Source organism: Malania oleifera, chromosome 4 (assembly GCF_029873635.1).
Source record: "Malania oleifera isolate guangnan ecotype guangnan chromosome 4, ASM2987363v1, whole genome shotgun sequence".
Taxonomy (NCBI): domain Eukaryota; kingdom Viridiplantae; phylum Streptophyta; class Magnoliopsida; order Santalales; family Ximeniaceae; genus Malania; species Malania oleifera.
The window spans coordinates 15,903,194-15,930,105 of NC_080420.1; the positions used below are offsets into that span (position 1 = coordinate 15,903,194).

General features: G+C 35.4%; 1 protein-coding gene across 7 annotated transcripts in view; it reads right to left on the reverse strand.

Moving 5' to 3' along the window:
- Window positions 1-6,651: 6,651 nt before the first annotated feature.
- LOC131153148 (putative PAP-specific phosphatase, mitochondrial) overlaps window positions 6,652-26,912 on the reverse strand; it is a 44,187-nt gene continuing 23,926 nt past the window's right edge. Inside the window, exons 9-11 of one of the 7 annotated variants that reach the window (XR_009136166.1) lie at window positions 13,502-13,657; window positions 8,570-8,755; window positions 6,652-7,003 (exon numbers count right to left, since the gene is read on the reverse strand). Coding sequence is in view for 5 of the 7 variants with exons in the window: in XM_058105247.1 (XP_057961230.1) it covers window positions 13,508-13,657 (150 nt within the window). In the remaining 2 variants the exon portion in view is untranslated. Of the gene's footprint in view, window positions 7,051-7,174; window positions 8,756-13,501; window positions 13,658-26,912 lie in introns of those variants that run through there. The other 6 variants (XR_009136167.1, XM_058105247.1, XM_058105245.1 and 3 more) reach the window with 6 other exon arrangements.

A 26,912-nucleotide genomic window follows, 5' to 3' on the forward strand; every position in this document is an offset into this window, starting at 1 on the left:
TAATTTAACAATTATGCATGCACATAAAACTAAATAAAAAATTATTAGTAACTCATTGACACACTGTGCCTGGGTGAAGAGGAAGCAAACAAGTATTCAAAATTGAAAATCATGTGGCAGGAAAAGCGTCTTTCTCATCAACCCTTCAACTAACAAACAAAAAATATGGTCAACTATTATTTTAATTATCCACTAGGATTTCAAGGCCCCATTTTTGTTATTATTAATATTATTATTTTTATAATTACATATATTTTACAAGCCCTGCTGTGCTTGCTTGTGTGCTCCTCCTACCTTTCTAAATTAGTAAATTTTGTTGCCACGTTGAGTAATCCCCTTTATAATTAATTATTTTTGAGAAAAGCAAACAATGCTGATCGAATATAATTTTATAAAGCTAGATAATTTAAATTAATGAGACGATGATCCACCACTAATGTCCCCATGCTCGGTATCGCGGGAACAGTTCGTACCCTAATATTAAAATTTTAATGCATGATTATCCCAAAAACATTAATAATTTATTATTACCGGGACGATTAATTAACACTGCTGATCGATACTGCATGCTATATAATTAAGATTAATATTTGATTAATGATGGAATGAATGACTGGCGTGAAAGGGGTAATTAATTAATCACGCGTAAAAAAATTAGGGTTTGCTTGTGCATGGGTTTACCCAAATGAGCAGAGGTTACGTGTTGGTGGATGCATGGCAGCAGATTTGGTAGATTATCCGATCGTTGTTAATTTCTGTTTGATAGCTCCAACAAACGTTGAAGTCCCCCGCCAAATATATAAATACAATTTAATTTTAAAAATTAGATAAATTAAAGTAAAAGAAAGTAATTTAATTAGCACTAAAAGTGTCATGCGACGAGTCGTTCAAACCCGTATGAAATTTAATTTTTCATAAGATTAAATTTGTATTTAAGTGAATATTCATTGGGGGAGAGGTGCTTTATTAGGCCTCGGAAATAGTCAAATAATTCACAATTTGACCCTCTCCATCTCCGTTATTATCAAATAATTCGTTCAAGCAAAGTAATTTGCACAGGGCTCACTTTTGCATATCCCATGTGAGATTTGCACTTTATGACCAACCTTAGGTTTTCAAATCTCAAGGATAAGAATAAGAATATAAATCCATATAACAACTTGTTTGAAATTTGGAAAAAGAAAACGGAAAATAGCAAAAATTTTATTTTATTTTATTTTTATATTCAATTATCATATTGGAATATTTTCATTCTTAATGTTAATTGATATAGAGAGAAAAAATATAGTAAAAAATAAATTTTCTTCTTATTTTCCTTTGCTTTCCTTTTTTTAAGTAAAATTCTTAATTCAAACTTACCTTAGAAAAGTTTTGTACATGAAATCTACTATTTTTTCTAAAATATAATAATAATAATAATAATAATAATAATAATAATAATGACATCTAAGATTTTTTAGACTGTTTATTAGGATAGTGAATTTACATTTCTATCCTTCTTCACTTAAATATCAAGATATTATCTCATAATGAAAAGTTGAAACTCGTAAATTAAAAAATTGAGAGCAATGAGATTTTTTCTTTTTTCTTTTTTTTTAAAAAAAAAAAAGACACCTCCCAAACTTTATTAGAAAACTCCTCACTTATGACGGAGAAATACCGTGATTCCAATCTTGAGACTTTGGGACATTAAAAACAAACACTAACACCCTAAAACAACCTTAACCAATATAATCAAAACCAATAAACTAATGACTAGCGACCAATCAAAAATTAAAATATTTAATAATAATACCCCAAATATTTAAGTAATTTTGCTTAAATATTTCACATTTATTTATTAGTGTGGTACGTCCGTACTTGATGGGGTCACCCTGAGGTAATATATACATATGAAATCCCCTAGGTCTTATCACAAGTCAAAGAACTCCTAGAACCTTCCTCTAATTAAAAATAAAAAATAAAAAATAAAAAAGCATGTGTTGTTTAATTAAATGCTTTTACTTGGATCCAACGGACGGCATGCGTTTGGGGAAGGCACGTGGAAGGATTTCAATGGATGGATGGATGGATGGATGGATGTTTTCCGGTAAGGCAATCAACTGGTGGGGAAGAGCCTGAGAACTGGATACGTGGCGACAGGAGACGGGCCTGAAACCCAAAGGGCCCCCACTGTTGTTTTCTTCCAGCTCACTAATTAAGTAAATTTATAATCATGCATGATTTGGCCAATCAGATTTCAACACTTCGACGATTGAAAGCATACGGTGTGGACTACCCAAATAAAGAGTGACAGGGAGACTAAAAATCTTCTCCATTACAAATTTAGACACTGTTTGGCAGTATAGATTTTGAAATTTGAAATTTGAAATTTAAATTTTCTATAAATATAAAATTTTAATATAATATATTTTATTCAAATTTAAATATGAATTTCATGCTCCAAACTTTGAGCGAGGAAATTTCATTATAAAAAGATTAAAATTGTCCAACTCAAATCAAAATTTACATGCGCAAGAAGAGAATTACCAAAACTTGAAATTGATAAAGAAGTAGAATAAGTTTATTACAATTCAAAAAGAAAGAAACAACGGAGGCGATGAGAGATTGTTTAATCTAAAAATTTTGTCAAGTTTAGACTATAATTTTTCCTTAAGAATTGAAACAAAATTTTTTAGTCAAAAAGACTCCAAAACTTGCTTGCCCAAAGTATTACTAAATGTTATTTAAAATTAATTAAGTAGTAATTATGTTTTTGGTACAAAGTTTGTCATTTATGCCATTGTTAATCTAGTGACAAGCTCAAGACATAAATTCCTTCACCCATCATTTAGTCAAGAGAAGATGGTTGTAGAAATATCTTCATTCTATGGATGTCCTTAAATTGATCTTCCAAAATTCTAGTCTTTGCAACGCGAGGAGCTTTTGAATGACTTGTTGCCATGAGTTATTCTTTACTACGAGAAAATTTTCGAAAAAGAAAACTAAAATTAGTTGCAGAAAGGTTAAGAGACTATGTTTCTGTAATATCGAATAAGGTTTAAGAGATGCATCTTTACAAAGTAAAGTTGGAAACATCTATTTGGGAGAAGATGAAATCTTGCCTCAATGAAAAATTTGTTCCCCTTAGATTTATCCCAAAGACAAGAAGTGTGTAACTAACTACATCCAAGTTCTACAAAGTAATAAAACTCAATGATGTTGAGCAATAATAGAACTCAATGATGCTAAGCAGGTAAAGAACAACTTCTCATAAGATATATCAATGTGTAGAGTTTATAATTTGAGATCGAGTTTGGGTACAATTTCTTGTGTAGGTCTAAACCGCCCACAAGTAGTTCGGGGGGCTTGGTTCGGTAAGGGTTCATTTGAACTCATTTATTATCTAAATGAGCAAATCCCAAATCCAATTTTTAGGCTTGATTTGTAAACGAATCAAATATGAGCACAACCAAACTCGACTTGTCAGCGGCTCGATAACTAGCTTGAATAGGCTTACTTATTAAGCTTGTTAAGGAATTCGATAATAAATTCGTTAATAGGTTTGTTAAGGTGGTCCATGTTGGGCTTTTGGAGAGCCTAGTTGCGTTAAATTTGGATGACGACCCGACCTTTCTTTAATGAGAAATTTCTATCCTAACGCTTAGTCTATGGAGCGAAGGATTGGGCCGTAAGGAACCCTGTGCGCAACATATAAAATAATTGGGTCCGTTTTGTAGCCCATTCGGAAACCTGTGCGCAGCATATAAAATGATTGTTTTTGGATGATTATGGTAAGCGGTCACACTTCGCGAGAAAGCAAGAGAGAGAGAGAGCATTGTACCGCCACACTCTCTGTATTTTTCTTCCTGATAATAGTGAAATCCCTACAACTGCGTGAACGTAGGCAAAATTGTCGATCCACGTAAATACTGTCTTGTGCGTGTGATTGATTTTTCTTTGGCATGTATTCTTTTTTTATTTTGTTTCTCACGGGTTTAGAGAATTTGTTGTTAATTCCCAACAGTCCAATCCCAAGAATCCAATACTAGCCCAATCACCTAAGGAGAAAGGCACAAATTTTGGCTCAAATAAAATAGGTGGATGAAACTATTATTATTAGGTAATTTATAAGTTTTCTGCTCAAGCCTGAGCATGAGCTCAAACCCAAGTCTGCAAATGAGCCGAGATCAAGCTCGAGCCTGAGCCAATAATTTTAATCTCGAGCCAAGCTTGAACCCAACTTTCTGAACTCGAACTGAGTCAAGCCCAAGCCGAGCCTGAGCTTGTTGAAGCTCGACTCAACCCGATTCGTTTGCAGTCCTATTCTTGTTGAATTATGCTTACTCATTACCCTTGAAGGAAAAAAGCAAAGTTGTTCAAATAGGGAGCAAAGAAATATATCAATGTTTGAGCTCTCTAACCCTCTTGAGGCCAAGACTTATCACGGTTGTCAATCCTAAAACTAAATGTCAACTTAGAGGTTCTCTACCAAAAGAGCAAACAAGTTAGCTCTTACAACTTGGTTGGCAAACATAACAACCATTCACCCAATTGCTGGCTGGTCACTTTACCAACAAATGTCTAAAGTAAAAGGTCAACCTATTTGAGGATCATGAGAACATCAACTTCAATAATGACTCCAATCAACCTATATTTGATAATGAAGAAGGCTCGGAACATGAGAGATCAAACCCGGGGAAGGTGAGAGCTTGGTAATTCAAAGAGCATCGATTTTGGCTTCACTTCAACATATTAATCATTCACTACAAATCTCATATCAAGTGTGCACCATTGTCATTCATGGTGGAAGTTAGTGAATATTGTTTCCCAAGAGATGGTTACAAAGCCTTTTGAAATTGTTTGTTTTTAAGAATGGTGTGAGGTAAGGTTTCTAAAAGATATCTTCTCTCATTTTCCACGAATAAAAATTATAGAGATGAAATTGGTGGAGTCATCCCCTCTGAATGTGGTGCAATACACTCCTAGAATGACCTTGGCAATATGATAAACATCTTAATTATTCATGATGCTCAGAGGAATTCCTATATATGCCTTTAAACTATGTGAAGTGCAAATTGTACTCTCACAAAGTATGCTGGAATCAATCACTCCCAAATCTTTCAAAGAGGAGGCAAATTATCTTCTTAGAAGTGATGTGATTAGAAGTAGCGTGATCCACAAAACCTAAACTTTCAATATTACCGGCTTCTCAAGCACAAACATATCATAGTTGGCAGCCTACAAACAGATCAGAATTGATCCCAGTTCCAATTTTTCTTTTAAAAATTAACTTTCAGTTCTAATTCAAATGCCACCAGAAAACAAAATGAGAAATCAAAATAACCATTATGTTCATTTTTTCATTCTGGTTTTAGTTTACACACACACTTGGAGGTTGAATGAGAGGGGGAAGGGGCCTTTTATACGAAAGCCTCCCACCCCACAATCCCATCACGTTAGGCGCATTTTGTTAAGAAGTCTTGACTATATAAGAATGAAATAGATTTCGATCTTGCGAAACACTTTTTATAACATAAAATCATAAGGGGTTACGAATCCCTATCCTCCCTCAGCTTTAGGGGTTATGACCAGAAAAAGCCTCTTCAACTATACTTGATATCAAACTATAAACTCAGTCATAAAATCTGCAATTTTCAAGGAGACAGATTCAGCTTTGGTCCTTTAGACCTTGGCCTAATTAAAGAAATCAAAATTTAAAATATTAAAAAAAAAAAAAAAAAGTTCGATTAATCCGCTCCAGCCAATTAAAAGAGCTGACGTTTTAAATTTTTTAAAACTAGTAAAGAAAATTAAGCCGAATAAATGAATTATCAGTTGTTTTCTGTATAATTATCAATTATCGGTTCAAAATTGGTTCAGACTGAAAAGCCAATTGGTATATTTCCATGTTCAATTAGAGTCAGAGCCAAGCCTATGTGAAAATAGGTGCAAATAATCCACTGGGGGCATCAAATATTGCTACTCAAGCTTCAAATAAAATCGGGAAGTTAAAACCTGTCCTACAGTCATCTAGGTGCATTTGTTTTAGCGACTAGGTTAGGCTGTGCACCCTTAGCGTATGGTGCAATGTAATTACACAAGTGCAGGATGGGCACACCAGCAATAGCCATGCAATCTCGATAACCCAAAAAAATTAATCACAAAAACAAAAGGTATTTGATTGCCCTTTGTTTTATAGTGACATTATTCTTTTCATTAAGGGCCAGTTAGACTCGCCCGGTTTGAATCAAGGATTTTGATTAGGGGGAAAAAAAAAACAACAAAAAAAAAATAAGACACTCGTTTTCCGTTATATTTTCCTCCTATAGCACATACTAATAAAAATGAAATTTTGTTTTAAAATAATTAAAAATTAAGAAAAATCAAATGTAAATGATTCGTAAAATCATATTTTTATTCATTGATTTGGCATATAACCAAACATGAAAAAGTGAATTCCTTCATATTTTCCTTTCCTTTTCTTAAGATTTTTCAAGTTCCAATAAGAGTATTTTGATCTTTTAAATGATTAGTCAAGTTTCATAAACTGCGATCCCAACAGGCAAGGAAAACTCTTCACAATCTAATATGATACTGTTTAGTCCAATCTAATCCGGAAAGCCCTTACCCTTAAGTAACTATCATTTTCTTATAATACAAATTGCAGGATTTCTGAATGTGGTTTCATATTTTAGCTGAATGAGCATAGTATTCTAGGCTGAAAACAGACAACTGTTTTCCATAAACAAATGGACCCATTTCAAAGTAATTGAACAGAAAATGACACTACACAGACCAACAATGGCTGAATGGCACTTCGAGAATTGTGAAGATAGTCAAATAAAAAGAACACGAGGGGGAAGAAGCACCTACCGTCAGAAAAATGGAATCAATAGTCTCCAGAATCTTGCTATGCAGTTTGCCATTTGTTACATGAACACAACCCCAAGGATATACGACCCTGCATTCAGCTTGATCTCCAGCAAAGATCAAATTGATGATTCCCTTTCCAGTCAGTAACCTGATTCAATGGAACTAGTCTCTTGAGCCTGATGATTTACATAATTACTGCAAATAATGAAAATTTTCCAAATATAATATATACATATCACTGATGAAGGTGCACTATAAAAACAACAACAAATCAAACCCGAGTCCCACTTGGTGGGGACTGATGAAAGTGCACTGAATATACTAAATAGAAACGGCATCTTTTATTCTCATTGACATAATGAACAAAAGGGAGAAAAGTGGGAATTCAAATTTATCTGTTTTTTCCATGTCTCACAAATTAAGCACAATGCACAACACACACATCTCCTACAGCATATCGTATAGTATGAAGGGGGTTGATGTATATAAATTTAACATTTGACTAAATCATGCCATGTATGGAAACAGATACAAATGTATGCATGCTCTTTTTTCAAATTTTGGATACCCTTGGCGCGATTGATGCTCCTCTGACACGATAAAGAGACTAGTTCGTGCCATGGCCCAAGGAGGGCATGGCATGCCAAAGAGTTCCAAGCAGATATCTGAAAACTGAAAAGTCGCCTGATAAAACTCGCCTTGTGAATCTGTACTCATCGCCCACACTATTGCACATATCTAACCAGCCAAAAATCACCATGATCTGGCCACAAGAAACAAATTGCAGTTCACAACACATGCACGCATGGACTTGACTTGCAAAATCATGACATAGAAGTTGGGAACTCTTCGGCAAAAAAAAAAAGTGAAGAATTTCTTGGTGTTTGCCAGTTGCAAGGCCAGCACTCCTAATTGTTTCAGAAGGCTTTATAAGGAGAGAGATGATACAAAAATTGAAGATTATATAATCAAATATCCATAGAAAGCAAGCCTTGCTGAACAAATCAGATTCACTTGCACGAACAAATACTTGGGTATACTGACTGTACCGTTTAGCTTTGGAGCCAGGATCCCTTACTAAGAAGACGACCCCAATATAGGAAAGATAACAATGACTAAGATTAAAAAATAATTAGTTAGGCTACATTTGGAACTCATAAAATATTAGGAAAAGAAAAGGAAAATATCAAAGAATCTACATTTTCATGTTTGGTTATCATGGAAAATGAGAAAGAAAATAAAAAATACACCAAATCTATAAACAAAAATTTGATTTTACACATTATTAATATTTATTTTTTTCTAATTTTTAGTCATATTAAAACAACCTTTCATTTTTGATAATATTTTATATAGAAGGAAAATGCAAGGGAAAATAGGTTTCCACATTTTCCTTTCCTTTCCTTTACCCAAACAACATCATTGATCCAAATGGACCATTAAGGAAATGTAAATTTGATTGCGAAAGTCAAAAGCTCCCATCACTCTAATATCTAATGAGACTTGTTAATGGGACTCCCAAGCTCAAAAAAAAAAGGCAATCCTCTACAGGACTTTTAGGTGCCCCATAGAAACCTTGAGGAGTCTAATAGATCCAGTCTTCAGAAAAACATATGGCTCTTTCACTCAGTTCTGTGGTCATCTCTCATTTCCTCCAACAAGCCACCATCAAGGGCTGTTATATACCTAATGCAATACTAAAGTTGGTGCTTACCAGCCCAGGCTGTCCACCAATCATGTTTCTCTATGAATTCTCTCTTCTTCTAACCTCTGATGCTTTCCACACCTCATTTTTAATTTAGTGCAGAAAGCTCGTCGGCATCCACACCCCAGGATACAACAGCCCTTTGATTGACGTGCACTCGCCGATCGAGAGATATGAGTAGTTTCAACCAATAACCTAGACATACAAATTGTAGAAAATACAGTGAACAGAAAGTATTCGAGAACACAAACTGTAGCAAATGCATATCGGAGAAAAAGGCAATGATCAGAACATAGTGATCAGAAAAATAATATGGTCAAAATCAAATAACAGTCATTCAAAAAACACAAAGAATCTCGATCCTATTTTTCAGTGGTCAAGTGAAATAAAAAACATGCAGAAAACTAAAGATCGAGACACAACAAAAAATAAAGAGACGGAAGTACATTTATAAAATTAGCTGCAAAATTAAAGAAATCAAATGCTAACTCCATTTAAGAATATCAACGGACAAGGAAAAAATCAAAATAGTAAAAAGTGAGTAGAAACTGTGCCCAAGCAGGGGAGGTCTCCCAAGATACGCTATGCACATGTGCGTCATGTTCAATTTAACATTTTCAGATCAAGGAGCGGAACCTCGTCCTGTGTGCACATGGGAAAGTCTTATGCTTACTTGTTGACAAACCCGAAGAAGAGTTCTCACATAAAAGGAGCTTTTAGCTCTTCTAAATAATTAATGTTGAACAAGTCATATAAAGGCTTTTGAACTACTTTAAGAAAACACCAACACCCACCACTTGTGTGTTCCATGGCTTTCAGCTATAATTAGCTAGGGTTCTTAATGGTTATATAGGAGGAAAAATGAAAATTAGGGTTGGTCAATAAGAATGAGGCTATGGTTATTTTGCTTGTAACATTGTTTTTGGGAGATCATGATAGGCCAAAGTGTTTGATAGTTATTGGGAAATTGAAGAGGGAAACAATGAATAGAGGGTCTGTTTAGTATCACTGTTAAAAATTATGAAAACGAAAAATGAAAAACAAAAACTAAAAAATGAAAACTGACAACTGGCAACCTTTTTTCTTAACATTTATAAAATTAAAACAAATTAAAAACTTAATTAAACAAATGCCCATTTTTGTCCTTGAATCAAGTAACAATTTAAAAATATTATTAAAATAATAAAAATCAAAAAAATACAAAATAAAAATGATATGACATTAAAACTATTATAATTATTTTATTTAATTGTTCTATTTTCAAAATTATTGTGCATGACAATTGACAAATACTAGTGTAAAAGATTTTATTATTATTTTAAAACTTCTTTTGAAATGTTATGGATATTTTTATTTTAATTATATTTAAATTCATAAAATCATTTTATTCTTATTTTAATTTAAAAGTATGCATAGAATGAATAATTTGATCCAAAAAAGTTAATTCTAGATACTGAAATGTCTAGCAACAATTTTCCAAAATAATTGAAAATCACAAAATCTGATTTTTAATTTTTCATAAACAAATAACAGAAATAGAAAATTGTCAATTTAACAAACATATTTTCATGATTTATTTCTTCACTATATAAAAATAGAAACAAAAAATAAAAAACATAAAATGATACCAAACAGGCCCCAAGTTGTTCATGTTTTTTTTTTTTTTTTTTTTTTTTATTAATAACATGTGTTATGGAGAGAGGCAAGGGGAACATGGGTTCTTTGAAATTGTCTATAGAATGTTGAATTATTAAACAAAACTATATTGAAAAAAATTCAATTTGAATAAAAAGATAGGTGAAAGAGGGATGGAAGTAAAACATAAGTGAATTGAGGGCAAGGAGAACATGGACTCTTTAAACTTGGCACAAGAAACACTTGTTATTAAGTTATGGAAAATCATTTTTATTTTTCATTTTCATTTTTCAAAAAATAACAATCAAAACAAAACAGGCTTTACATCCCTCATTCTTTTGAAATGTTATGGAATTTTTTATTTTAATTATATTTAAATTCATAAAATCATTTTATTCTTATTTTAATTTAAAAGTATGCATAGAATGAATAATTTGATCCAAAAAAGTTAATTCTAGATACTGAAATGTCTAGCAACAAGTTTCCAAAATAATTGAAAATCACAATCTGATTTTTAATTTTTCATAAATAGATAATAGAAATAGAAAATTGTCAATTTAACAAACATATTTTCATGATTTATTTCTTCACTATATAAAAATAGAAACAAAAAACAAAAAACATAAAATGATACCAAACAGGCCCCAAGTTGTTCATGCTTTTTTTTTTTTTTGTTTTTATTAATAACATGTGTTATGGAGAGAGGCAAGGGGAACATGGGCTCTTTGAAATTGTCTATAGAATGTTGAATTATTAAACAAAACTATATTGAAAAAAAATTCAATTTGAATAAAAAGATAGGTGAAAGAGGGATGGAAGTAAAACATAAGTGAATGAGGGCAAGGAGAATATGGACTCTTTAAACTTGGCACAAGAAACACTTGTCATTAAGTTATGGAAAGTCATTTTTATTTTTCATTTTCATTTTTCAAAAAATAACAAAATCAAAACAAAACAGGCTTTACATCCCTCAAGGTTTTTTGAAATACAACTAAATCCTCAATCTAAAAAAAATCAATGTATTAAAAATATAACAGAACAACAAATCAACAACCCAGAATATTTATGAATTGACTAATTGAACCTGGCCACATGATGACACCAACAAAAAATTGCTGCCTAATGTTGCAGCTAGTGCAGCCAAATTGCAAATTGTATACATGTGCACACACACACACACACACACATATATGTGTTTGTATATACGTATATATATATATATATATATATATATATATACATACAAATATACATGTATGTATATGTATATATGTATGTATCCTTCTTATGTGTAGCTTGATTATGTGACTTGATTGCAGAGCCGTCAAAATATGTGGGCATCCTTGCATATAGCCTAATGGTGTAGCTTGTCTATAGTAGTTTCGTGGGCGCCACAAGTCAAATGAGGTAGCTTTTCTTTCTTTCTTTTTTCAGCTCTTGGCTTTCTGCTTTTTACTCTCTTGGTACAAAAGAGGCATAGATTTCTGGCAATGGGTTACCAATTGCCTCTTGAGTCTAATTTTTTATCCCTTTGTTTGCAGATATGCATAACACAAGGGTCTTTTCGGTTCTCTATGTATTGGGATAAAGGAGATGGGTTGCTCACTTTCAGCTGGTGAAGCGGAATCATATCTCTCTCTCTCTCATACAGAGACACATAATTAGGGTAATATTCAAATCGAGTTGGATAAGCATAATAAAATACTCAAACTCCACTTGACTCGAAAATATTAAGCTTGAAATTCGACTCAAACTCAATCAATCTCAAAATTGTTAAACTCAAACTCGATTCAACTACAAGTTCTTAAAACTCGAACTTGACTCAATTATAAATTAACACTAAATACATGTATAAATATATATAATGTACATACAATATTAATATATTAAATATATTTATAAAATATATATTATGACTTATATAATATAAATATAATAAAATTAAAAATCTCGATTAAAATTAAAAATCAACTCGAATACTATTACTAATCTTACTCTACTCGTTAAAATAGCCAAATTAGGCATGTATTACAAAAATCTTACGTATATAAAAATGAAATATATTTGCTTTGTATGACACACCTTACCTTTTTGTGGCATAAAATCGTAAGGTCCCCATAAACTCTAACAGATGATACCTCATGCCTAAAGGTAGGAGAGTCCACCTTGTAAAAATCAAATCCCATTGCTAACGAGTCATGAAGGAAAAAAAAAACCCTCTTTAACTTGGGCGTTAACTTCATAACCAAAATATAAATTCAGTCATAAAATTTGCACTTTTTGAGGAGACTGATTCAGCTTTTATCCTTTAGACCTTGGTCTAATTAAAGAAAACAAATTTGAAAAAAGAAAAATGGTTCAATTGGACTTCAGCCAATTAAAAAGAGCTGACGTCTTAAACTTTTAAAAATTAATAAAAAAAAATTAAACAAACCAATGAAGTATCAGTTGTTTTTAATTATGGATTATCCATTCAAAATTGGTACTGAGAGTGAAAAACAAATTAGTACAGTTCCATGTTAAATAAGGGTCATAAATAAGTCTATGAGATAATATGTGTAAATGATCCGTAGGTATCTAATATTGTTCACTCTCGAACTTCAAATAAAATCAATAAGTTAAAACCATAGTCCACAGTCCTCCAGGGTGCATTTGTTTTAGGTTGGGCAAGACACCCTTGGCCAATGGTGCAACACAACCACACAAGTGTGGGACCAGACATACTAGCAATAGCTAGGAAACCTCAATAATCCATAATAATAATAATAATAATGTTGGATTGTCCTTTGTTGTGGCATTCTTCTTTTTATTAAGAATATTTTGGTCTTTTAAATGAGTAGTCTAGTTTTATAAGTTATGATCCAAACATGCAATTGGAGAACCATTGTTGTCAATCTAATCCAATACTATATAGTCCAATCTAATCCTTAAAGCCCCAGCCACACTAACAAAATTACCCTAAAGTAACCATTATTTTCCGATGATACAAACTGCGTGATGCTGGGCTGACAATAGAGAACATGAACAGTTTCCCATAAACGAAAGGGCACATTTCAAAGTAAATGAACAGAAAATGACACTACAAAACAAATATGGAAACTTATCGTTGTGTTTGGGATCATGGATTTCGGACTTGATTTTGGATTTGGGTGGATTTGAAAACTTTCCCATACAATTTTATATTACATTTTATCCAAATCCAAAACAATTCCAAATCCAAAAGCTCTCCAAACATAGGATAAGAGAATTTTGAAAATAATTACATAAAATTTTTATATAAAAAGAAACACAAGGAGCAAGAGTCACCTGCCATCAAACAACTGAGGAACTGGAACTAATAATCTCCAGAATCTTGCTATGCAGGTTGCCATTTGTCACAAGAACACCACCTGAAGGATAAATGACTCTGCGTTCAGCTTGATCTCCAGCAAGGTCAAGTAGACTCCCTTTCCAGTCGGTAACCTGATTCAATGGAACTAATCTCTTGACCCAGATGATTTACATAATTACAGGAAATAATTATTTGGAATATATACATAATCAATGATGAAGGTGCATTACAAAAATAACAGCAACAAATCAAGCTTCAAGTCCCACTAGGTGGGGACAGATGAAAGTGCATTGATTCTAATATCCTAAATAGAAGCAGCTCTACTCTCATTGACAAAATGAACAAAAGGAAGAAAAGTTGGAATTCTAATTTGTCCAATTTTTCTGTGTCTCACAAATTAAGCACAACACACAAGCTCACATCATAGTATGAAGAGGATGATGTATATGATTTTTTTTTTTTTTTTTTCTCGGTGGATAATGAATATAATCTTAACATTAAAATAAATCATGCAATGTATATAATTTTCTTTTTTTTTGCTTACTGAATGATTTATATAATCTTAACATTTAAATAAATCATGCAATGTATGGAAACAGTCACAAATGTATCCATGATTTTTTATTCTACTTTCTCCTATGCATGTCACACAACACGTTGGATACACCTTGGCTCGATTGATGCTCCTATGACATGGTAAAAAGACTAGTTCATGCCATGGCCCAAGGAGGGCTATATCATGCCAAAGAATTCCAAGCAGACACAAAGGGGTCTAAAAGTTGGAAAATCATTGCCTGATGTACCTTGCCATGTGAATCTGGACTCATCGCCCACACTACTGCACGTATCTAACCAGCTAAAAATCAATGTAATCTAACCACAAGAAACAAATTGCAGATCATGACACATGCATGCGGACCCCAAGCGCAAAATCATGACATAGAAGTCCAGAACTCTTTGGCAAAAAAGTAAAAGAGTTCCTTGGTGTTTGCCAGCTGCAAAGCGGGCACTCGCAATTGTTTCAGAATGCTTCGTACGGAGAGGGATGATGCAACAATTGAAGATTATATAATCAAATACCAATAGAAAACAAGTGTTGCTGAACAAATCAGATTCAAACAAATCCCCAGGTGTACAAAGTTACAGACTGTAGGGCACTCTTTAGCTTTGGAGGCAGGATCCCTTGCTAAGAAGAAGAGCCCTCTAAACCTAAAGAAAGATAGCAATGACTAAGATTGATAACAATTAGTCAAGGAAACGTAAATGGCAGCAAATGTCAGAAGATCACATCACTCTGACATCTAACCAGACTTGTTAATGGGACTCCCAAGCTCAAACAAAAGGCAATCCCCTACGGAAGTTTTAGGTGCCTTGTAGAAACCTCAAGGAGTCTAATTGATCCAGCCTTCATAAAAACAAATGGCTCTCTCATTCACTTCGGTGTCATCTCTCATTTCCTCCAGCAAGCCACCATCAAGGGCTCTCTTGTATGGCTAATGCAATACCAAGGTCGGTGCTCACCAGCTCAGGCCGTGCCACCAATTATGTTTCTCTGAGAATTCTCTATTCTAACCCTGATGCTGTCCACACCTCATTTTTAAGTTGAGTTGATGGCAATAATTAAAAAATAATTTTCAAGTTGTGATCCTGTTATGCCTATTAAAAAACCAACTCAGCCCACGTGATTTGTAGATATCAGTTGTAGTTTAGATCATCCAACACAAATTGGGATATAGACTTGCCACTAGTAATAGACATGGTTAATGCTACCTCAATAATGTTCAAACTTTAATTTATAAAGTGCTTCGATCATCATGTGTGAACATTCAAACTAAAAGTAATCATCTTTATGATCAATGCTGTCTTTTATAATTGTGCACACATTGAGGAAAAAATGTTCTGAATTCATATGAGTTTTCAAAGTTATAAAGAAACTTTAAAGGATCTAAGGCATGTCAAGATTTATGATTATGGATCGAGTGTATATCAGGACCTTTCAACTTCATAATGCTCCTTTTTGTTTCTTTACCTTTCTTTGAATTTCCATCCATCATCTAGAAAGACTGCATTTGCCAATTTCTTAGTGACAATAGTCTGGTTATGATATTGAACTAGAAGCCACAATAATATAATGGTTATTTGAACTCCATTAATAGAGGGAGCTTGAGCACCAAACAATTTCATCCACTTTTTTGACCCATTGTTGGGATACAATGTGGTTCCCCATTTGTCACAGGTCGAAAATTTACACCCAGTGACGAGCCATGTGGAACTAGCTAAAGCACTCTTATTTAACTAGTCCGCCAAAGATTACCATGGTTTACTAAAACAATATATTCACAGCAATTGAACGTAAAGTAAGCGAACAAAGTAAGCAATTCATGAAAACAAATGGCAAGCAAGCATAAACATTGAAGCAACTCAATTCATTAACAACACCTCCATAAGTAACATGTGTTTAGCAAGGGAGGCAAGTAAGTTAAACACGGTTAACAAATGCTAGTGAATTTTACAAGAGTAATGAACAATCACCCTCCCCAAAAGAGCTTTATAAGCTATTTTAGCTCTAGCAGTAGGAAACATCAAATTGTCCTAGGAGTCAAAACTTCCCTTTTACAATAACTCTTACAACTACTCAAAGCATAAAACGTATACTAGTACTTACATGATGGTAACCCATCCCATTAGGGGTGGCAAAACAGTTCAAAACCCAACGAGTGACCCGTGACCCGCCCGTCTAAACTGGGTTAGGGTTTAATACAAGTCAACCTATTTATAATCGAATCAACCCATACCCTACCTGTTTATTAAACGAATTAGTTGGGTTTAAGTCGGGTGCCTTGCGCCTTTGACTACTATGCTCCAAGTACCCCCTGCGCCTCAGTGTGCCTTGCGCCTCTAACTACTATGCTTCCAACAATTCATCAAGTTGTTTTCTTAACTCGACTAACTCTGGAGGCACCATCCAATATGCTTTAGCAAGCGGCTTTACTCCTAGGAACAACTCGATCGCATGCTCCACACCTAGTGGTAAAGGCAAGTGGTGAGGTAGCTTGTTTGGCATCACTCTTTATACTCATACAACATAGCTTGGATGGCAGTACTCACCTGCACTTGACCTATTTCTTCATCTACCACCAGCATGGCAAGATGTGTTTGTTCACCCCACCTGAATCCTTTCTTAAGTTGCATGGTAGAAAGGAACTTCTCATCATCTCCTTTTTTTGCAATGGCTTGCCCCATGCAAGGGTGGTCTCCATCAGACAAAAGGAATTAACAAAATATTTCAGCACCGCCTTAGTCTCCTTCAAGAATTCCCTTACAAGAATCACTTGGAAATCATCCAATGGCATAGCTATGAACTTCGCATGTCCTGCCCAGTCATAGTAACTTGCTTGGCCACTCTCAAAGTAGGCTAAGTTGTGGAGTTCACATACATCCTAAATCATTCTTTAAGAAAAATTATAGGTAGCCCGATATGGCAGCATCAACCATAGCATAGGTGCTCTTCCCATTAATCTGCAAGTCTACAAACAATAACCTTTTAACTTTGGTAACTTTCGTCTCTTTTGTCTGCTTCTCCAACACATTGACTAACTCCACTGCACCCATTCTTGGGGTTTCCTCCTCATCCTCATCATCTTACAATGCCCCCTCTGCAATGAGAGCTTGTAAGACACTAATTGATTATTTGTAAGGGCACTCAACAACTCTGTGAGGGTCTTGACATAAGAAGCATGTCATCTTACCATTACCATTGGGTGTGGAATGATCAAGATGATAAAACTTCTTTTGAAGTTGATGCCTTGGTGTCGGCTCCCTAACTTTTGGGTTTGCCCTTCTTGAAATACTTTCAATTGTTTCCACCCACGCCATTCTCTTAAGATATTGTGGAACTCTCTCCAACATAGTCAAGTGTTTTGTGGTAAGCTGTGTAGTAGGCAAGTCTTGAACTCTTTGTTGACAAAGTTCGGTGTTTTGTCCTTGCCTACGATTTCTTTCAACCCCTCTAAAAAATAAAACAACTAATCTTTCTTCAACAAGTCCCAGATATCCAAACATCAAAGCAAAAAATTGTTTCACATACCCCTTGATTGAAATATTATGCCTCAGATCACTTAGTTTATGTCAAGCATTGTACTCAACATTCTCAGGAAAGAACTAGTCCTTGAGCTCTCTCTCTCTCTCTAAGTCTACCCAACAATCAACTACACAATGTCTATTCTCAATTTCATCGTACTTAATAAGCCACAGTGGCTTAGCATCACCAACCAAGTACATTGTTGTAGTGGTTACTTTCACTTGTTCTAAGTCGGTCCTCATTGCACGAAAGCACTGCTCCATGTCAAATAAGTTCTCCAACTCAGCATCACGGGCACACCCAAACATTCTAGGTTCTTACAGCTTGGTTCCTCTATACTCCATAGCATTGGAGTTTCCTATAGCAAGAACCATCAAGTTCATTTTGACAGTCAGCTCTACAATTTGAGTCTGCAAAGTTTCTATCGTATGGTGGAAGTCCTCTGACATCTCCACATAGAACTTTGTTGATTTTCTTGTGATCCCTCCAAAGCATCAACACGTCCAGCAAGTTTGACCATCTCCATGGTCACATTGTTTGTTGTATCAACCTGCGTCTCTAGCGCTTCAATTCTCTTAATATTGGTTGGCATGGTCTTTTACCAATGCTTTACACAATCCTAAAATGAAATCAACTGAATTCATGTAGCAATTTACTAAGCTTTGATACCAACTACCACGGGTCGAATATCTCACACCTTGTGAAGGGTCATGCAGCATAAGCTAAAGCTCTCTTATTTAACTAGTCAGCCAAAAATTACCGCAGTTTACCACAAGATTACATTCACAAGAGTTGAATGTAAAGTAAGCAAAAGCAGTAAGCGATTCATGAAAACAAATGGCATGCAAGCAATAAGCATCAAAGCAACACAATTCATTAACACCTCCTCCATAAGCAACATAAGCAAGGGAAGCAAGTAGGCTGCACATGGTAAACAAATGCTAGTGAGTTTTACAAGACTAATGAATACTCACCCTCCCCTAAAGAGATTTATATGTTATGTTAGCTCTAACACTAAGAAACATCAATTGTTCAAGTCATACTCTCTTTTTACACTACGTTTTACAACTACTTGAAGCATAAAATCATACTAGTATTTACTTGATGGTAACCCATGTCATGCACACAAGACAAACAATCACAAGTGTTGAGATTTTGATTAAAATGAATGACCTAGCTCGAAGATAGGTTTGTCCCTCTATTTATAATACAAATTAAATACATTTTAATGGCAATAATACCCTTACTAACTCTTACTAATTAACATACAAACACACTTAATAATAATACTAAAAGACAAAAATAACCTCTAAAACTCTTCCCCCCCCCCCCCCCCCAAAAACCTGGAGCATAAATTTCATACGCTTCTAGCTTGTCACAAAAAAATTTAACACAAGCAGCCCCTAATGCTTTGGTAAACAAATCAGTAAGTTGCATATCAAACTTTACATAAGCAGTAGTAATGAGCTTCCGCACAAGTTTCTCTTAAAAAAAGTGGCAATCAACTCCAATGTGCTTCGTCTGCTTATGAAAGAACGAGTTGGAGGCAATATGAAGAGCAGCTTGATTGTCACACATCAACTTCATAGGCTGAAAATGCGAAATACACAATTTTTTCAACATGTTCTTCAACCAAACAAGTTCACAAGTAGTGTGAGCCACAACTCTATATTTTGATTCAACACTTGACCTAGCCACCATAGTTTGTTTCTTACTCTTCCAAGAATACAAATTACCACCAACTAATATACAATACTCGGTTGTGGATCTCCGGTCGAAAAGCGACCTAGCCCAATCTACATCTATATATCCATGGGTATAAGTGTGACCCTAATCACGATTTAAGAGACCTCTCTCGAGTGCACCTTTGAGATATCTCAAGATGCAAATTACTGTGTCCCAATGACTTGTCCTTGGAGAATCTAGAAATTGACTCACACACTTTTTGCAAAAGATATATCCAGCCGAGTGACTATGAGATTATTCAACTTTCCAACAAGTCTCTGATATTGTCCAGGATTAGGGAGCAAATCACCCATATCCGGCACTAACTTGTTGTTAGGATCCATGGGTGTATCTATCGGTTTAGATCCCAACAATCTAGTTTCATCCAACAGATCAAGAACATTCTTCCTTTGTGACAAAACACCTCCAGTACAAGATCTAGATACTTCATTACCCAAGAAGTATTTCAACAGTCCCAAATCTTTGGTTTGAAATTTAGTCTATATAAAATCTGAACGCCTTTATCATCATCCACTGTAATAACAATATCATCCACAAGAAGGATCCTAACCAATGAAGTATGACGATAAAACACAAAATGATCCACTGCACGCCATCGAAGACCAAACTCAAGTGCTACACCACCGAAACAACCAAACCATGCTTTGAGAGATTGGTTTAAACCATAGAAAGCCTTCTAGAGCCAACACACTAAGCCTCACTCCCCTTGAGCAACAAACCCCAGTGGTTGCTCCACATAAACTTCCTGCTCAAGGTCACAATGCAAAAAGGCATTCTTCACATCTAGTTGATGCAGAGAACAATGACAAGTCATAGCCAAGGAGATGAACAGACGTACTGATGTAAGTTTGGGAACCAAAGAAAAAGTATCAAAATAATCCAAACCATATACCTAAGTATATCCCTTAGCAACAAGACAGGCCTTTAGACGAGCCACAAAACTATCAAGGTTGACTTCATAGTGTAAACCCAGCGACAACCAACCATAGACTTATTAGGAGGAAGAGGTACCAAATCCCAAGTGTCATTGTCATGTAAAGCATTCATCTCTTCAACCATAGATTTCCTCCACCTAAAGTAGGCTAAGGCTTTCGAAACAGATTTAGGAAGAGAAGTAAATGATAGAGCAATATGTCAATAACAAAATAATAATAGGAGGCTGATAAGAAATCATAACAAACATAGTTGGAAATGGGATGTTGAGTACATGTGCATTTACCTTTCTGAACAACAATGGGAGGATCATCATCACAGAAAGCATGATCATTAGACAAGGAAACCAAAGGCGTGGTAGTAGAAGCTAGAGGGGACTCTCTTCCTTGGCGCCGCCACCGCGAATACACCTACAAATTAGGATGATCAAGACAATGAGAAGGACTCGAACTACATGGAGACTTAGATGGATGGTTGGGCAAGAACAACAAAGTAGAATCTGGAAGATTAGGCAAAGGAAGAGACTCACTGAGCTCAGAAGCGCTCAGGGACTGGGTACAGTGGTGTAGACTCAAAGAAGGTAACGTCGGCAAAAACAAAAAAGCAATGTAGCACAGGACTATAACAAAGATATCCCTTGTAAGTATATGAGTAGCTCAGAAAGAAACACTTTATAGCATGAGGATCCAACTTATCCACCCCAAGAGTTAGTTGATGAACAAAGGACACACACCTAAATATACGAGGGAGAGAGAATAAAGGTGAATTGAGAAAGAGAATGGAGTAGGGAATTTTACCACCAAGAACAGAAGAAGACATCCTGTTGATTAGATAATAAGAAGTATAGCATCACTCCAAAACACTTTAGGTACATGCATTTGATACAGTAAGGTGTGAGTGATTTCAAGAATGCCTATTTTTCCTCTCTGCAACCCCATTTTGTTGAGGAGTGTGGGCACGGGATGATTAATGGACAATACCAAATTGAGTCATATAAGTAGTGAACTATGCACTGAAATGCTCTTTAGCATTATCACTTCGAAGTATTCTAACTAGAAAACCAAAATGATTCTTTATTTCATAACAAAAGGCAAAAAATCCATGAAATAATTCGGAAGGAGGTTAAAAAGTATCAGAAATCCAACTTGGGCATAACTCTACTAAGACCCCAAAAATCATAATGAACTAACATAAAAGGACTTGCAACCCATTTATTGACTCAGGATGTGAAAGGGACACGATGGTGGTGCTTTCCCAACTAACAAGACTCACAATCAAGACTAGACACAGAACTCAAACTAGGAACAAGACATTTTAACTTTTCCAGTGAAGGATGACCAAGGCAACAATGAATTTGGAAAGGTGTGACGGCAGCGGTGGAGGCAGTAGGAGATAGCGGCTCAAAGTGGTAAGAGTCTTCCAGCTTCACGCCCTCCACCAACCGTCTTCCTTGTCTTCAAATCTTGAATAAACATAGCAGCTCAAAGTGATAAGATTCCCCCAGCTTCACACCCTCCGCCAATCATCTTCCTTGTCTTCAAATCCTGAATAACCACAGAATTAGGGAAGAATGTCACTGAACAATTCATGGATTTAGTAATCTTGCTAACAAAAATAAGATTGAAATGAAATTTGGGAATATACAACTAGAGGAAGAGAAATAGAAGAAGTGGGATTTATAGTCCCAATTCCCTTGACTGCAATGATGGATCCATCAGCAAGAGAACACAAGGTAAATTTGCAGGATATTGAAGAGTGGAGAAAAAGCTAGGTATACTTGTGATATGATCATTGGCAGCGAAGTCTATGACCCAAGGAGTAGGACGAGAAGTACTGGATGACAGGCATGCTGTGGGATTACCTATTTGGGCAAGAGATGCAATGGGAAAAGAAGCTTGTTGTGAGGCTTGATACTTCTAGAACTTGGAATACTCTTCCTCTAATATGGATATAGTACTTTGCCCCACCACTCAGCCTCAAAGGTGAGGAGTCGATGGTGGCTGCAAGAGCTGCCCCTAAAGGTGTGAAGTCAATGGTGATTGCATTGGCAGCACATGAAGGTGTACCATGGAGATCCCAACACTGCTCAATAGATCCATCCACAAGCACACTTGAGAGGAGTACATCTACTTCATTCATCTCTACCACCACAAGCACTCGAACCACCTCGATAACTATTGCAGATGTTTGGTAAAGAACTAAAATCACCTTGTGTAGCAAAGGCTGTCCTCTCAAAGTCAGATGCAACAGCAGGAGAATGCATGCTAAAGGAAACAAGAAGAACACAAGAATAAACATTGGCAAATAATGGCAAATCGACACTACTAAGTATCTGGGACCGGATTACCTCAAACTTGGGTCTCAAGCCCGCTAGAACACAAAAGACTATCATCTGCTCCCTCTGCTTCTGCATCTCACGGTTGCACGACGTTAAACTCCTCATGAATACGCTTCATCTCTCCAAAATAATCTACAATACTCCTATCTCCTTGTTGTAACTAAAAGTACTCATGGGATAAATCATACATACATGTAATGTTACTAGATTATAGAAGCTTGGCATAATCCCAAATCTCCTTGCACATATCTAGATGAATACACATCAGCACAATCTGTGGCTCCATTGAATTCCATAAGAGAGAAACAATCAAAGCATCTTCTTGAACCTATGCTTCTTTTCTCTTTTCATCAGAAGGATCATATTGAAGCCAGTGGTCAGATTTTCCTAGTCTTGCCAAATAAACCCGAACAACTTTAGACCATTGAACATAGTTCTTTCCATCCACCTTTTAAGTCGTTATCTGTGGCAACAATGTAGGAAACAAATTGTTGGGATTCATAGACTCCATCCCAACACTCACAAACCAGCAACCACACCAATGTCAAACAAGAAGAACAATCAAAACTAATCAAGACAATCACAAACTATGTAAAACACCAACACAACCACCGACAAGGTGAACGACTCACCAATTGATATAGCACTACCAGAACCTCACAATTGGATCGAACACTACGACTGCTCATAGAAACTCACAAAAAAGCCTCCACAAAGCCTGAAAAAAGATTAATGGAGTACTGAAAGTGCATGGTCGAAAAAGGTCGGATTTTTTTAGCGAAAAACAGGCCCAACAACTTGATAATACTGTCTAGAGAAAGAATTAGAACATGCTAGAGGAAAATAAAAAATAAAATAAAAAGGCGAACAAAAACTCACTCACGCGCTAACGTGTAGGGTCGGCACTACTGGCAATTGGCCAAGGCATGGTGGCACATGGGAGCTTTTCTGATGATGAAGTTTTGTGGGGTTAAGACTTCAGAGGGTTCTGTGTTTGGGCATATGGTTGGTTTTGTGAAATAATGAGGGTGGAGGTGGATGAGTGGATCTGAGAAGGACAGCGGCGGGAATGGCTTTTCTGGCGACGACTAGGAAGAATAGGGTTTAGGTTGGATCACGCACTGATACCATGTCGACATTATGATTAAAATGAATGACCTAACTTGAAGATAGGCCTCTCCCTCTATTTATAATACAAATTAAATACATTCTAATACCCTTACTAACTCTCACTAATTAACATACTAACACACTTAACAATAATAATACTAAAAGACATAAATAACCTTTAACAACAAACAAGTGTAATGCCTTGAACAAGCTCGACTAGTGACACCATCACATGCCTTCCTCTTTCCCATATTCTAGAATTGCTCTAAGAATGGAAAGAAGATTTTGGAAGCTTTTCAAATTCCCGTAGCTGGTAAATCGAAGATATAGAATCGACTAACAAGAGCAGTACAAAGAATTAAAAGTTAATGGCTCTATTTAAAAAATGGTTTAGATAATTCTTGTTTATTATAATATTTATTTTGCATTTGAGGTTGTTTCACTCTTTGGAGCTGTTATAAATGATCTTGTCTAATAAACCTCATGTTTGTTTTGGTTATTTCAAGGTTTCCTTCTTCTATTAGGTTTCCACAAAAGCATATTGTTTTTATTTTATTTTCCTTTTTTTCTCTTTTTCAGCTACAAATTTACTTCTCAAGTCAAACTAAAAAAAAAATTATTAATTGATATTATAACCCACAAATTATCTTAAGAAGTATTTATATTTCCTCAACATCATTTCTTTATTTTGACTATTTTTTTGACAATTTTTTATATCTTTTCTCTATACTCTTTCTATGCTGACCACTAGATTTAATAGCATAAGTTATAAATCGCCTTTTGTAAGCATTAGCCAAACATCCTAACCACTTAGTAATTAAAGATGTTTGGTGATTGGTAAAATAAATAAGCATACTATAACAGCCTTGGCACAACCCCACTAAAGTATTATTGTCCATTTTGGAATATTAAAGTTCATGGTTTTGCCCTAGAAAAGTGCTCACAATGTTGAAGCCTACCCCATCCTTATATGGCCAAATCTCCCAAAATACACGCCTAAAGTGGGATTGTGACAAGCCCTCTCTTCTGATCTCTGATGCCCTATCAGCGTGGCTTACACCTCAACAAGGGATTCACTCACATGGCATTAACCCAAGATGACTCTAATATAACACGAAAAGGTTTCAGCCCAACTCCAACAAGGTATTAACTAGTTTGGCCATTGAATCTTCATAGTTCTGCCCCATAAAAGGCTCCCCACCAGGTTGAAGCCTACTCCATCCTTATCTAGCCACTTGCCACGATCTCCATAGTACATTCTTAATATGGGATTATGACACAATGATAACCATGTGCACAAAAGTTGAGGATAAAGAACGAAAAGGCCTCAAATTCCCAAGCAAACCTAGGTGAGTAGTGCAGCATATTGATATATTTATGCCTTCATAGGGGCATAACTTTGCATGTGAGATCTAATATGTTGGCCTAACAAGGCTTAATCTCGTTTTGATAATGACAAACCAAGGCATCTAATTGTGCTAACAAGTGTATTTACAAGTATTATAGTTTAAAAGCACAATGAAAGATGATTATTGAAGAAGCCATGAAGAACACAAACAAATCAAAGACGGCTATTGAAGAAAAGCTTGGATGAAGATCAAGCTTAAGGACATGAAGACCTAGTTAGTTTATAGTGCGTATTGTAAACTAGGTTTTATATAACTTCTTCTCAATTGGTCTTTGTCTTGAAGCTCTTAGGATAACTACGTGGACTTAGATACCTATTTTCAATTCTTGGAAAATATTTTTACAAAGTCCATTCAAAAGGATAAAAATCAGTTTTGGAATCAAAAAGATGAAGGAATATTAAATTTCAACATGTTCGGGCGCCTGAGGCAAGTGCTCAGTCGACCGAAGGCAAAAGTCTAAACAAACTGGTCTAGCATCAAAGAGTTCGGACAACCGAACCAATGATTCAATCGACCGAATGGCAACTGGCATTATATAGTTCCAGATAGTGTTGGTTCAGGTGACCGAGCTTCAGGTTCAGTAGACCGAACGTGTTCGGGCGACCGAATGTAGAGTTCAGTTGACCGAAAGGCTACTGCCTATTTTGAAATTCAGATTTTAATTGGTTCGGGCGACCGAACTCCCAGTTCGGTAGACCGAAGCACACAATAAGTTTCCACAAACGGCCTAAAATCCTTCCAATTTTCAAAGATAATGTTACCAAAACTTGCACAAACGGTCATAATTCAAACCTAGCTATTTATAGCTAACCCTAATCGTGTTAAGGTAACGAAAATAAAGAGAGAACACATTGATTCATATTGAAAATCGTTGTTGTGCTCCGTTCTTGCTGAAAATATTTTTCTGGTTTATTCCTTCAAGTTCTAAGCTTTCAAAAACCCAAAAAACCGAGCATATCTCCTTGAGCTTCATAGCAAATATCCTTTGAGAATATTATAGTGCTTTATTGTGTACTAATCCAATCTGTTGAGAGAGTTCTCCTTTGTACAAAAATCAGTTCTTGATTTCCTTGTGTAAACTGACAGTTCTGGTTGTGAATCGTTGAAACAAAGGAAGGATTGTTTTCGCTTGAGAGGTAACTCCACCTAAGGAGAGAGGCGACTCTACCTAGTGAAGGAGTGGGGTTCTCCGCCCAAGCAAAGGAAAGAGGTAACTCCACCTACATAAAGGAGAGAGGCGACTCCACCTATTGAAGAAGGGTTTGTAAAAGGCATCTCCACCTACTAAAAGAGAGAGGTTTCTCCGCCTATTGAAGGAGGGATAGTAAAATCCTCATAGCGGGTTGCTTGAGGCAAGGACGTAGGCACGGTTGCCGAACCTTGTACAAATATGGTGTTCTCCTCTACCCTAACTCGTCCTTTTTTAAAGCATATTCATATTACACTGCTGTGGATGTTGTTAATATTGTCTAGTTAAGGATTTCATATTGATATTGATCTGCGGTGAATATTATTAATATTGTATAGTTAAGCATATTTATTTCAATATATATATCGACTGTGAATGCTAAGAATCCTCTTACTTTTATTGTGTTAAGTGGATTAATTGCTGGAATCATTGCAGCAACTCAGCTGTAGTTGAGCATATCTTTATTGATCAAAATCTGCTGTAGTTGAAGTGTTGAACATAAGTTTTGTTTGAAATTTGCTATGAACACTACTGTTTGTGAGGAGATAAATTATGTATTAAAATCTCAGCTTAAACTCTT